The 14,295-nt window shown below is 41.8% G+C and overlaps 1 protein-coding gene across 3 annotated transcripts in view; it reads left to right on the top strand.

Annotated features, from left to right (window-relative positions):
• Positions 1-14,295, top strand: part of ARMC9 (armadillo repeat containing 9) — a 71,051-nt gene that overhangs the window by 50,424 nt on the left and 6,332 nt on the right. For 2 of the 3 annotated variants that reach the window (XM_063338602.1, XM_063338600.1), the window contains 4 exons: positions 283-387; positions 1,145-1,260; positions 6,306-6,430; positions 9,841-9,973. In XM_063338602.1, coding sequence (XP_063194672.1) covers positions 283-387; positions 1,145-1,260; positions 6,306-6,430; positions 9,841-9,973 — 479 coding nt within the window. The remainder of the gene's footprint in view (positions 1-282; positions 388-1,144; positions 1,261-6,305; positions 6,431-9,840; positions 9,974-14,295) is intronic. The other variant, XM_063338601.1, reaches the window with a different exon arrangement.

Here is a 14,295-nt window from a genome sequence, read left to right as displayed (position 1 = left end):
TGTACTTTTTGGCGTAGCATGTGTGGGAAAAGGGGTGGGGTTTTTTTTCTTCTCACAGGGTTCTTTAGTTTCTGGTTATATCAAAAGTTCAGGTAAGTTTGTCTTTAGATGTCTACTTGTTTGATAGAAAATGTTTGCACCTTACCACTTACATGTGCCATACTAACAGTCAATATATCTGGAAAGTACATATCATCCAAGCGACTACTGAAGCGAGAACTAAATTTGAAATGAAAACTTCTTGGAACATGGGCTCAAATAACATGCGTGTTGCTGTTGCAGGAGGACCATGACATCATGGAGGCTGATCTGGACAAAGATGAGGTTTTGCAACCTCAGCTGGGAGAGCTTGCAGGAGAGAAGCTGCTAACAACTGAGTATTTGGGAGTGAGTACCACGCACTAGCATCTTGAAATAAATAAATTTTCTGGATTAAGTGTTAAATTTCATCAGTTTCATCATTTTTTAAACCCTTTTCTTCAAATTCTTGCTTGAAGAGCCAGGTTCTACCTGCATAGCAGTCCAAATCTTTCACAGTCTTTTTTTATTAGCTGCTGTTCAGAAGAAGCGGAATAAGTTTGAGCTACTGTTTCACAGGAGGTGGTCAGACTGCGGTTTAATGATAAGCTAAAGGCAGCCTTAGGTTTCTGGTGCTACATCAGTGACTCTGGGCACACAAAGCAAAGTGCTGAGCAAGTTAATACTGGAACACTCTGCTGATCTGAAATTATTTTGGAAAAAAAAAAAAAGAAGTTGAAAAGTTAACTGCTCCTGCAGGCGTTGTGCCAGATCAGGTATTGTATGTCTTACCTCAAGTAGCAAAAAGCCATTAAGTAAAAAAGTGTAAAGTTGGCGTGAATGTCATTTAGTGTGCTGTGACTAATTTGAGATAAATGTGACTGTATGCCTTCTGAATCCCAGAGTCCATAGGTCTGCCAATGCTGATGGTGGAAATATGACCTGAGATAAGATGTCATGTAACAGCTACAGTGATTCCAGGGCATTTTATCTAGTAACATCAGAATGCAACTTAGTTTCCGATGCCATGTTTCCATAGAATTTTCTCTGTGGCTCCAGTTACCTGCCTTTCCACTGCATTCTCTTTTTTTTTTTTTTTTTAATTTCTTTATTTCCTGTGTATCAGATAATGACTCATACTCCAAAAACCAAGAAGAAGCTGTTTCCTGGTGTCCATCAGAGCATAGATGAGCCTCTCCAGAGACCTGTGACGCCAGGTTATCATAGAACTGTGTACCTAATGTAAGTCCAAACAAATGAGAACAAGTTGGATTTTTTGAAACTCCTTTAAAAAAACAAAACAAAAACCCCAACAGTGCCTGATAAAGAAACCTTCCCTACCTAAAACTGCATTGCCATTGTCATTCCTTAAAGATAATTTTTAAAAAAGAAAGGAGGGGAGTATTGCAGGCAGAGAAAAGTCCATTGGCTGAGGTCACATAGTTGGAATAGCTGAGTAAATGTTTACTGATCAGTTTGATTTAAATTTGTCTTTTCATCTTCTCATAATATGTTCTTTTGGTAAGTTGCATGGAGTGTCTAAAATGCCTGGGATCTTTCACTTTATAAGCAAGAAAGTATATCACTCAGGGGAGATTTTGCTACCCACCTGTAAGAGGACAGGTTAAAAAGAAAATGGGAAAGACAAAAAACTTGGTATGTCAGATTTCCTGCTTTGGAAAAAATACTTTTTCCAGCTGGAGGGTCTGTGATGCCTGGCTCTTGGTGAGATTGAGGTCAGAGGTAGAACGCTGCATTGTAAAAGGAATAAAAAAAATCTTACAGTATAGGCTCCTTGAATATGCTGTGCCTGTCTTCTGTTAGAACAAGTGTATCTCAATCTTTTAATTTCTGACATGAGACTTCTCCTTTTCACTGTCCTGATTGAGAAAGCAAAATACCAATGAGATCTCAAATTTAAATGATTTTTTACCTTCAGTTGCATACAATTTTGGATTTGATCAAATCCAGGTAGCTACGATACAGGCAGCAGTTCATCATGAGGATTTAACGTTTTCATTTCTGCAGATACTTAAGCTGAGAAACTACAAGTCTCTACAATTATCTATAGATAATAGTACTCAAAATCGTGGTGCTGGTATAGCTAAGTACATTAAAATGAATGGACAACCTGAAATACAGCAGCGTAATGAAGTTACAAGGTAGAGGTGGTTCTTAGAAGAGCATATCAGCCCTGAAGTCTGAAGACTGTCCCATGTCATCCCCCCTGCCATTCTTTGGTTTCACGTTCATACTTTTTATTGGTTAAAATACTCTTTTTTCCCCCCTTTAGTGTGGAAGATCTATACAGAAGGCAGTGAGGACCAATTTAGGCTGTAGTTACACAGGTGTAGTTGAACCTGATATAAGTCTACTGCTGTGGATAAGGGGTGGTTCCAGCTTTCTCTCACCCACGTTAATTCCCCCCCACTGTCTTGTGCTGGCATTAACGTTCATACAAGCACATGGTCTGACTGGGAGCCCTCCTGAGTCATCCAAGTATGTCTTCTTGGCAGCTGTACCGTTCATTTGGGATTATATTTATTATGTTACCAGAGCCTTAGAATGGACAAGTGTAACATACCAGATCTGGGCATGGAAAAAGCCCTGGAAGACATTTTTTCTTTTTTTTTTTTTTTTTTTTTTTTTTTTTTTTTTAGAGCAAGACAAATCAAACACACACTTCCAAAGCAGAAAAAGAACCTTTGGCTCTCCCAGGGCAGAATTTGTCTTGCAGAGTTGATTTTTCTTCTGAGTACTAGCCTGGAAAAAATGGCATCTGCTTGAGCATGGCACCTACTTCTTCTGCCTGATATAGCCAGAATGCAGATCCGGAGTTTTTACTTTGTGTCCTTTCTCACAGTGGTCAACTTTTGCACCATCATAATGTACACAGCTTTTGCAAGCTCACTCTGATATATTAAATGTGTGTGTGTTTGTGTGTAAGAAGAAAACAGCAATTAATTAATATAAGCTCATATTAGTAGCATAGTGATTATCTGAACATTTTCCTGCAGTCCTTCGAAGGCACTGCAGGCCTTAAAAATCTAAACTGGCGAGCACATGACTAAATATACAGTGCGACTTTACTGTGGGGTCGGTGTCACCGCGTTCAGCGTCCCACTTCCCCTGCACAGTATTTTGCCCATGGTGGGCTAGGAGACCTGGATTGATTCTGTGGAATCGGCTGTTAGGGTAGCCTTACAGCCTATTTAGAAAATGCTTTTTAATTATTTATTCTCTTAGTTACCATTGGAGTGTCTAAGCACTACGTTCCTGCTTTATAAGTGGAGAGAAAATAAGCTGGTGAAAATCGAGTGACTTTCCTATGGCAAGTCAGAAAAAATGTGGCAAGCCCAGGGGAGTGGCTTTTATTTCCTGGTGCCATGTAGCACACCACAATTCATGTATCAGAAATAATCTCTAGAAGTGATCTCATGCCTCTCTCTACCACAGTCTACCCAGGTAGTATGTTTATGCAACAGTATCCCGGGATACCGGAGTGACACTGGTCCTGTATTTCGTGAAAAATGGGATCTCCTTGTGAAGAGCTGTGCAGCTCGTGCCTCCACAAGACAGCTTCAGGTCACTGCTGGCTACAAATTAAAAAACACTTTTCTACCATACTGGTTCTGGTAACTTTGGATCTGAGAGAAGTGTTAGTTTGATGGTATGGCGCAGTCTTTACAGATTGCCCCACTGTGCAAGCTAGAGAGGAAAAACGTAATCAGCGGAAATCTAACACGGTGAAAATATGTGAAAATTAGAATCATAGAATCTTCATGGTTGGAAAGGACCTTTGAGATCATCGAGTCCAACCAAACAACCTACAATCTCTGCCACTAGAGCATGCCCTGAAGTGCCACATCTAGACATTTCTTAAACACCTCTAGGGATGGTGACTCAACCACCTCCCTGGGCAGGCTGTTCCAGTGCCTGACCACTCTTTCAGTAAAGTAATTCTTCCTAATGTCTAATGTAAACCTCCCCTGCCACAACTTCAGACCATTTCCTCTGGTCCTGTCATTATTCACCTGGGAGAAGAGGCCACCACCCACCTCTCTCCAACCTCCTTTCAGGTAGTTGTAGAGGGCAATGAGGTCTCCCCTCAGCCTTCTCTTCTCCAAACTAAACATGCCCAGTTCCCTCAGCCTCTCCTCGTATGACCTGGTCTCCAGACCCCTCACCAGCCTGGCAGCTCTCCTCTGGACACGCTCCAGCGCTTCAATGTCCCTCTTGTGCAGAGGGGCCCAGAACTGAACGCAGTACTCGAGGTGAGGCCTCACCAGTGCCGAGTACAGAGGCACCATCACTTCCCTGCTCCTGCTGGCCACACTGTTCCTGATACAGGCCAGGATGCTGTTGGCCTTCTTGGCCACCTGGGCACACTGCTGGCTCATGTTAAGCTGGCCATCCACCAGCACCCCCAGGTCCTTTTCTGCCGGGCAGCTTTCCAGCCACTCTTCCCCAAGCATGTAGCGTTGCTTGGGGTTGTTGTGACCGAAATGCAGGACCCGGCACTTGGCCTTATTAAACCTCATCCAGTTGGCCTTGGCCCATCGATCCATTAATTTCCCTCCTGCTCTAGCCAAATGGTGGAAATAATATGAGTGTTTGGTGCTGCTGTGTTTTAAGTAGGAAGCATGAGATACCACCCTGAATGAGAAGTTTGTATTTTATATCTAATTAGTTTGCATGTAAGAAAACTGCAGTAAATAGATGAAGACATTCTTAAACTAGATTTTGCAACAGAAAAGGACATGCTTTGATGGCTTTTATGCTGTTCTAATTTTAGTATTAATTCATTTAGGAAAATGATGAAATACTCCCTTAGGAAGCCTTGTAAGAGGAAAACAATAAAAGTGACCAAATCTTATCTGCCTCAATTTGAAAGCGGTATCTGAACTGGATGTATTTCTTATTTTAAATTATTTAAGTGGCTTGTGTTTGTATCAGGTGAAACGGCACGAAAAATATCAGACTTTTTAGCCTCGGATGCAGCTTGCCTGCACAGTGACAATCCAGGACAGTTGAACTGAATTATCTAAAGCTTTTTATTCAGCAGAATAGTTAAACTACATCAAAAATGTGTTTAAATGCTTGCATTCAGAATTGAAGTGAATGTAACTTGTTTGAAGTTCTTCATGTGAGACTCGATGTAACGTATTCCATTTTTAAAACATCGTGAAAGAGGAAGCAGTCGATGGAGATACTATAACGTATCTCTTTGAGTTGTTGGTTCATACCTCCAAAAGGCCGGGGGGAAGGGGGGCAGATTTCTAGTCCTGAATAGAAGTATTCACACAGAAAATTAATGCGGAATAGCCACTGCACATGTAGCAACTATTTCATGCTAATTTTTCTATGACTTCCCAGTGCAGACAAGGCTCCGGTTACTTCAGAAGAATTGTCATGGGATCCCTATATGGACAAGCTCCTGCTGTATGGAGCTGAGGGAGCCAGAAAATACTGGAAAGCTGCTTCTTTCTCCCCACCCCCTCTTTTTTTTTCCCCTTCTCTTTAAAGACTCACTGGCAGAGATCACTCAAGGGGGGACTGAACTACTTGATATTCTGCTAGCTGTTTCCTTAGAAACTGATTTAGCTGTGAAATCGTTAACTGCCTCCTTGGACTGCATCCTTTCTAACTAGAAATACAGTCTAGTTATCTTAACCTGCTATTGGGCAGGGAATCCTTCTGTGTCTGCCATCTTCTTTTCACACACTTTTCATACCGCTCTTGCTTCTGCTCTGTTTTATTGCTTATTACTAAGCAATCTTGTCCCTGTTCTGTCCTTCAGCTACTTCAGTTTCTCATTGTTCCACCTCACTTGGGAAATCAGTAGTTCTATTTCTTATCTACTTTCTTTTAAGTCTGTGTTGCATATTGCTCTGTGAAGTGAAATCCTTGTAATATTCAGGAACAAATCTTAAATCCTTGAAAAAGCTAAGTATTGAAGATCTCTCAAGCCCACTGCCACAGTCTTTAAGTGTCCTGCTGGTATTTTGGGTCTTCAGACTGCAAGGAGTTACCGTTTCCTTTCCTCAAGTCTTTTATTGCAGTGGGAAAAAAAAGTTAATTTCAAATACATCTAACATCAGCTGGTTTGGGGGAGCTACAGTCATGCAGTTAAACTATGTCCTTAGCACTAGTTTGCAATATGAAATAGAAAATAATTTCAGTATCTTCTATGTCATTACAGGCAATTAGAAGAAATTAGAATTTACTGTCATGCAACTTTTTATACTGCAAACATTTATCACCCTGCATTCTCCTTTCTCCTCCAGGCCAGAAAATGATACCAATTCATGTCATGATAGAGATGAGAAGCTTCAGTCTCTGCCGAGTGGTCACCCTCCCATTTGTGGTGGGAGCAGGTCCAGCATTTCTGACCTCTGCATTTCCCCTTCGTGTAAGGATATTCTGTGAATACTGTTGTTAACTGTTGCTGTCTTTCTTGACTGTGACGGGCATTTGGGGCCTAGCGTGTGTGTTGTAGATTGTTGGAGGTTTTTAAGTGTAGCCTTGGAACTGGCCCTCTGGGGCAGTCTGCAAGACCTTGGGGCACATGGTTGGATTTTGGCTCGAGCTGAATGAATGGCTGCAGAAGGTAATGTGTGGTCAGCAGAGACCAATGGTCTCGCTTGCCTCGCTCTGTCTTGTTTCCTGTGGAAGGGCCAAGGATCATACCCAAGGCATACTGTATTTCACTCCACGATGTCCTCTGCCTAGGGAAAGAGCTGCACCCAGCGACAGTGCGCTTCCCAACAGGCAAAGCCCCTTCCTTGATCAAATATACCCTTGTTTGGGTCTAAATGAATCACTGTCTGCTGGCACCTGCAGGCTCTGTTGGCTAGACCTCTCTATTAAAGTTGAAGGCAGCTGCAGTTATCTGCTTAGATTTGCAACTACATTCAAACCATAAAAGACCGTGGAGGATGGGAAGCCCCGTGCTGTATAGCTACATTGTGGGTGATGCTGCTAAAGATTCTGTCCTTGCAACTTAAACTGAAATTAATGCAAACTCAGCTGGATCTGAGAGCTCAGAAACACGTGATGGAATTTAAAAGGTTATAGGCTTCTGAAATACTTAATTTCTGAACCGATAGCCACAGGATCATGGAATTTCGGATGTGGAATTTTCAGCCTTCTCGCAGGGATTCATTAACATTTTCAATTAGGGATTTAAGGCAAAATGTTCTGAAGTCTTAGATAAAGGATCTTGCAGCATATCCGGTACAGAATTATTAATAAGTTCAGACAAAGCATGCCTTTACTTTGCTGAAAAATATGCTTTGAAGCAGTAAAGGAATAGCATACTTTTTTTCTCCCTCTTCTTTTTTTCAAATTTCCTAGAGGAAATGAAAAGGATTCTGAGAAAAGTAACGAAGGTCTTGCAGACAGGAATCTGCTTGCGTAAAGCCTAGAGCTGATAAATATAACACGCTGAATGAAAGCCATATGACAGAAGCAGATGAAGCTCCTGTTCAAGATGGGCACTTGTGTAGGAATGAGAGCTGCTGTCCTCAAGCCTTGCTTTGTGCCGTACCACCTCGAGTATAGGTTAGCTGCCCAGGGGCAGCAGCTCAGGACAGCAGAGGTTGTAAACTAATCGAAAGCATACTGGCTTGACAGTTTTCCTATGTAGAAGGAAAAAAAGAAAAATTGAGTTCTACATATTCACGCTCCGTAAAGGAACTTAAGGCAAGCAGGTATCAAAGGTGTTCCTATTTGCTGTTTTAAAGTGCAATTAGATGCAATTTCTAAGGCATTATGCAGCCACCAGGAGCCCAGCGTGCCTTCTGAACCACAGTCTGATAATATCTTGCCAGTGAAATGCATTTACTCACCTTGTTACCTTTTCTGTGCTTCTGATGCTGTCTGATGGTTTGCTTGTAAAGATTTGTGGAGGTTTGAACAGGGAACCTGGGTAAGTCAACAAAGTAAGTGTTGTTCCTTTTTGATGGAGAATATTGATTTAAAGCCTTCACGCTGAAGAAATTCCTGCCAACTTTAATGTTTCATATTGTCAGACCTTTGCTTCTAGCCTCTGTCTAAAGCAGTTTTCTTAGCTGTTTTTAGTCAAAATTATACACAGGTGGATATTAATAAGAGAAGTAGATTATATTATCTTCTCCTGTAGAAAAATCTTGGACATCAGAATATATGGAATATTGCAAGTTTATATGCATTATACGTGTAAAAAGACAAATACTTTTTGTGTGTGGCAGAAACAATTCTTCCTAGCACTAATCCAGCTATAAACCAACACTGAGCTACTTGAAGGATCGCCAAAGGTTTATTTCAGGTTTTTGCAAGTAGCCACTGAAATACGTGCTTGTCTGTTTTACCTTTTGGGATTTAGAAATTAGGATTAAGAGAAGAGAGAGACTGCACTGCTGTATCCCCTGGTTGTTCATGTCAATGAGAAGACTTTCATTCTGTATAATTATAATTAGACTGGGTCTTTGGACATCCCCTGTTTTCCAAAAGGTACTGGGTTTAATAATTCTTAAATTGGAAACGCTTTAATTTAATTCAATGGAAAATAAGCCCTTTTTCTTCTAGTGCATTCTAAGATATGTCAGGGAATAGTACATGACAGAAAGGTGATAAAATAATTGCACTGCTTCTAGAGACTCTCAACGTGCCCAGCCAAACATCTTTCCTGTGAAATAAATATGCAGTTTATTGATTTCGGATCTTGGTCTGATGGTCATTATGCAGTACCAGGAAACCTGCTCAGTTCAGAATGTGTGTTTTCCAGCATCACACAAATACTTTGGGATTCAGTTGCATGCAGTCAAGTCATTAAATGAATAGTTAAGAGACCAAGAGTGAAAAAACGGTTAAAATAAAAGCTTCATGTGAACAGTTAGCATCATCAAGGTCATATCTCAAGGAAGCTAAGTTTGGCCTCAAGAAACCTCGATCCTCTTTGTTTTCTGAAAATGAAAGCAGTTCTTAACGTCCTCCACGCCTGGATTCATTCAGCTTGAGTCGATCTTGTTTTTGTCTGGGTCCATGCTCCCTTTTTATCACTTTGGTAAAGAATCAATAATTCTGGTGCTTTTTTCTTTTTTTGTCTCCTGTGAGCAGAAAACTTGTGGACTAAAGATGACCCCTGGTCATCTTGCTACATGTATTATGCTGGATGTCAGACAGAACATGCGCTGGGCAGCCAAATGCTTGCCTGAAAGTGACCTGATCTGCATCCATATCAACATGTGACAGCAAACCAGGATGGCAACCTGTCCTGAGCATGGGAGGAATGGAGATACAGATTTTCCTTAAACTCTTATTGAACTTGCACATATTGTAGCCTGGTGTCTCTCAGTAAACTGTCTGTCCTTCCCCTCTCCATTAGTGCAAGGCAGAAAGTGAGATATATTGAACAAATGTAAATCTGGCAGAAGTGTAAAACACTTTTTTTTTTGTCCACGGTGGCTGCCTGTTACTATGGATATGTACAGACAACTGCAAGTGGTTGCATTCCTGTGCCTTTAATGAGATATCAGTCATTAGCTGATATATGTTAACTGATGATCTGCATGCTCCTAGCCCATTGCAAATGCAGAGTATAGCTGCTTTGAAAATCATCTAAGCATGTTTTACTTTCCAAGTGCAAAGAGTTAGAAGCATGCACGCTTGCAGTTGGCTTGGCTCAACTGATGAGCCGTAATGCACCCTGCCACACTAACTCAGTAGCCTGCCCATTATCTCAAGGTTTCCTTCATACGGCAGGAACTGTGACTTGATAGTGTTTCTAGTAAAATTGTAAAGAAACAACTCCTCACTGAACTGTGTTTCTTTTTTAAATAGCAGATGAAACGAAGTCATCTAAAGTATTCTCATCAGGCCATAGAATGGACCGAAGCATCCCAGCTGGTGACAATATCTTGTCTTCCCGACCTACTGACTTCACCCAGGACAAAGTAAATGGGCAATCGCATAGGTATGATTTATCCAGGGGAGTATCTAAAAGTGCAGGAGGAGTCTGAGGGGACTTACCAGCTAATTCCATGCTGCTGTAAAGACAATCTGTGAAGTCACTTGATGTATGATGTAGTCTGGTCTGAGACAGCTGTGGTGGTGCTTGCCAAACAAAATACCCTTAGCTGTGCCAGAGGCAGCCGTTCAATTTCTAAGCGTCTGGCCCAGAATGGGAGAAATCTCAAGCAACACATTATTAATGAACTTCACATATATGCACAATGCAATCTTCTGCAAATAAAACTTCCTGATTGCTTCCTTGTATGACTTGACTCTAACCCATGAAAAATCACTTATTAGTAAAGAAATAGGTAGGACTGTGGGAACAGGGCAGGAATTAACTTGCAAAAGGAAGAAAAATGAAGTGATAAGTGGATTTAGAGTGTTTAAACATGCTGAGTTGCTAGTGCTGCTGACCAGAGCCCCTGATTTACCCACTAGACTGGTTATAGCAAGGGAGGCAATATTATGAATTCCCCCAGCAATGGGTTTCAACTCTTCCTTCAAACAATTTCTGTCAAAAGAAGATGAAAGATCTTGCTCTCCTTCTACTGTTCATACCTTTAGTCCTCTGAAGCTTTTGTCATATGTAGGTCTGTGTGATGTTATACCTTGGATGAGAACTAGGAATTCATTAGCAATTGGACCAAGGTTTACTGAAGTCTTTCAGAGCCTGCATGTGTCCTTCAGACATTAACAGCTTTTTCCTATAGCTAATTTGATTGGGCCAAGTTTTAAACAGTGAGTGTAGAGAAATTTTAAAAGCAAGTACATTCCAGAAGTAAAACACAGAATGGGTGGAGATGTGTTAAAGGAAGGTTTTACCAACTCTTTATGGATCTGATTCTTCAGAAGTGCTTAGTTATTTGTGTCAGTTAAACCTCTAGCACTTTTGAAAATTGGACTCTCTGTTTAGAGCTTTGTTTCCTTCTGGCCTACAGATGCCTCTGTGTGGTTTGGGGGTTTTTTAGGGGGTTTGGCACGGTTTAGTGGTTTTTTGGTTGTTGTTTTTTTTTTTTTTTTCCCCAAGTTGTGCTGTTTCCATGGTGAGATCTGAGAAATTATATATTGTCAACAAATTATCACTGTTTAGCAGCTGATGTGCTTAGTAGTCATACCCCTATCCCAGCATTACTGGTTTTATTTCTGTTGCTTGTCCTAACAGTAGCTAAGTACATATTACAAATACAAATAGACGATGAGAATTTTATGGCCAAATTGCTTGCTTTGTGATGGAGACAGAGATTATTTTTCAGCCTTTGGCTTGCAAGAAGCAAGCCAAACTGGCAGCATCTTGCCCTCCACCTTGGTGAGAGGCTTTGCTTCTCTACAGTCATAATCTATTATTAAAAAGACAAGTCCCCAGTAATCTTTAATTTTTCTTCATAAATGTATATCTAAATCTCAGTAATAGGTGGATGTCTAACTGAAGGCACAGGTGCCGTATCCTGCCGAAGAAGATAATGTCTTTTCATTGCGTGCTTCCTTAGTATGTGTACAGTAATCTGTATTTACAAATGCAGCCTTGAGTTACGGATATGGGAATGTAGCCATTCGCAGTCCTAGCGAACACAGGGTTTCCTGTGTCAAGGGTCTTTTGTTAATATGTTGGTGTTGCAATAGTTAGACCTGCCTTTTCATTCTTTCATTCTTGGAAGCATGCTTTAATCTGTTTGCAAAACAAATAGAATAAATTGCTGCTTTGGTCATAGTTCTGACCACTGTAAGAGATGTCTCCTTCCTACTAGGCAAATACCAATACCTTCCTAGAAGAGGTATTCATGAGAAAAAGAGGGACGAGTTTGTGGCGATGAAGCAGTCGCTGCTATTTCCCCTCTTCCTTAGCAGTATAAATTGGGAATTTAACTGCACAGAGATCAGTGAAATTATGCTAAATCAGTCTGAGAAAAGAATGAGGCCCTAGCTGGGACATGTCTGTTGCAGTTTTATTTCCACAGGAACAAATGATTGTTCTAACTGATGCATGTCACACTGGCAGCTGCCCCTGCATTGCTATTCCCTGATGCATTTTGATCATGTAAGAATATACATTTGTTGTGCTTTTTAGCCAATCAACGATAAATTTGTAATAGACTTGAGTTTACAATTGTAAAATTGTGGAAAAAAATGTATCAGCAGTCCTGGCTAACCGGGGAGGTCCCAGTTGACTGGAGGTTAGCAAACGTAATGTGATGCCCATCTGCAAGAAGGGACAGAAGGAGGATCTGGGAACTACAGGCCTGTCAATCTGACCTCAGTGCCAGGGAAGTTTATGGAGCAGATCACCCTGAGTGCCATTACACAGCACATGCAGGACAACCAGGTGATCAGGCCCAGTCCTGCTTGACGAACCTGATCTTATATGATAAGGTGACCCACTTAGTGGATGAACAAAAGACTGTGGATGTTGTTTACCTGGACTTTACTAAAGCCTTTGACACCATTTCCCAGAGCATTCTCCTGGAGAAACTGGATGCTCATGGCTTGGATGGGCGTACACTTCGCTGGGTAAAAAAAACTGGCTGGAGGGCGGGGCCCAAAGATTAGTGGTGAATGGAGTTAAATCCAGTTGGTGGCCAGTCATAAGTGGTGTTCCCCAGGGCTCAGTATTGGGGCTGGTTCTGTTTAATATCTTTATCAGCGACCTGGAATGCACCCTCAGTAAGTTTGCAGACAATACCAAGTTGGGCGGGAGTGTTGATCTGCTGGAGGGTAGGAAGGGTCTACAGAGGTATCTGGACAGGCTGGATCGATGGGCCGGAGGCCAATGGTATGAGGTTTAACAAGACCAAGTGCTGGGTCCTTCACTTAGGTCACAACAACCCCATGCAGTGCTACATGCTTGGGGAAGAGTGGCTGGAGAGCTGCCTGTCAGAAAAGGATCTGGGGGTGTTGGTCGACAGCCAGCTGAATATGAGCCAGCAGTGTGCCCAGGTAGCCAAGAAGGCCAACAGCATCCTGGCCTGTATCAGGAAATAGTGTAGCCAGCAGGAGTAGGGAAGTGATTGTCCCCCTGTGCTCAGCACTGGTTGAGGCCCCACCTTGAGTGCTGTGTCCAGTTTTGGGCCTCTCACTAGAAGAAAGACATCGAGGTGCTGGAGCGTATCCAGAGAAGGGCAGTGAAGCTGGTGAGGGGTCTGGAGCACAAGTGTTATGAGGAGCGGCTGAGGGAGCTGGGGGGTGTTCAGCCTGGAGAAAAGGAGGCTGAGGGGAGACCTTATTGCTCTCTACAACTACAAAAAGGAGGGTGTAGAGAGGTGGATGTCAGTCTCTTCTCCCAAATAACAGGCAATAGGACAAGAGGAAATGGCCTCAAGTTGCACCAGGGGTGGTTTAGGATATTAGGAAAAAATTCTTCACATAAAGGATTGTCAAACATCGGAACAGGCTGCCCAGGGAAGTGGTGGAATTGCCATCCCTGGAGGTATTTAAAAGACGGGCAGACCTGGTGCTGAGGGACATGGTTTAGTGGTGGTTTTGGCAGTGTTAGGTGATGGTTGGACTCCATGATCTTTAAGGTCCCTTCTAACCTAGATGACTCTATGATTGTGGCTGGCTGAAAAAAATCCTTTTTTTATATTGTGACTACGTCTAGTATCATCATCATAAAGAGCTTAAACTCTGCAGGGTTTTATTTAGGTCTCGAATGGTCTTGCTTTTCTGATAATCTGGTAAAAATGGCGACAAGTCCAAGTGTATTTCTCTTGGAGAAAAGGGTCTAACACATCTCTGTATGTTCTGGTCCTGTCATGTCTCCTGGTGGATTATTCCAATCCCAGTGTCAGTCTGTTGTGCACTTTTCTGTAGACAATTACTTCCATTTTTCCAAGTAAACAGTTTTCTTTCTTCTCAATGCAAATGTAGGTTTCTGTGTAAGTTTGTTGTGGGTTTGGTTTTTTGTTTGGTTGTTGTTTGTTTTTTTTTGTTGGAGCACTTGCACTCAAATTACCACACCTTGTCATAAATGACCCCTTTACCAAATACTATGGAACATTTTCCCATGGTAGATTTTGCTGTTTCTGTCTTCATCTCATCAAGCTCTAAAGATGACAAATAGCAGTTTTCTGTGTTAGTCTGGGGATTAATTCGTTTCTGTTGATCTTGGCCTATTTATTGATGTAGTAAAAGATGAGGTGGTTCTGTGACACCTGGGCACGTGGAGACCGAGATCTGCTCTGCATCTTGTCAGAAAGACAGCAGGGTTGTGGTTTTTTCAACTTGCACAGTGTTTTCTACAGCTTATGTCATATAATCCCTTCCTGAAGAGTTTGGAAAAATGTGAGC

Source organism: Chroicocephalus ridibundus, chromosome 6 (genome assembly GCF_963924245.1).
Source record: "Chroicocephalus ridibundus chromosome 6, bChrRid1.1, whole genome shotgun sequence".
NCBI lineage: Eukaryota > Metazoa > Chordata > Aves > Charadriiformes > Laridae > Chroicocephalus > Chroicocephalus ridibundus.
This window is presented reverse-complemented; position numbering and strand designations above follow the sequence as displayed.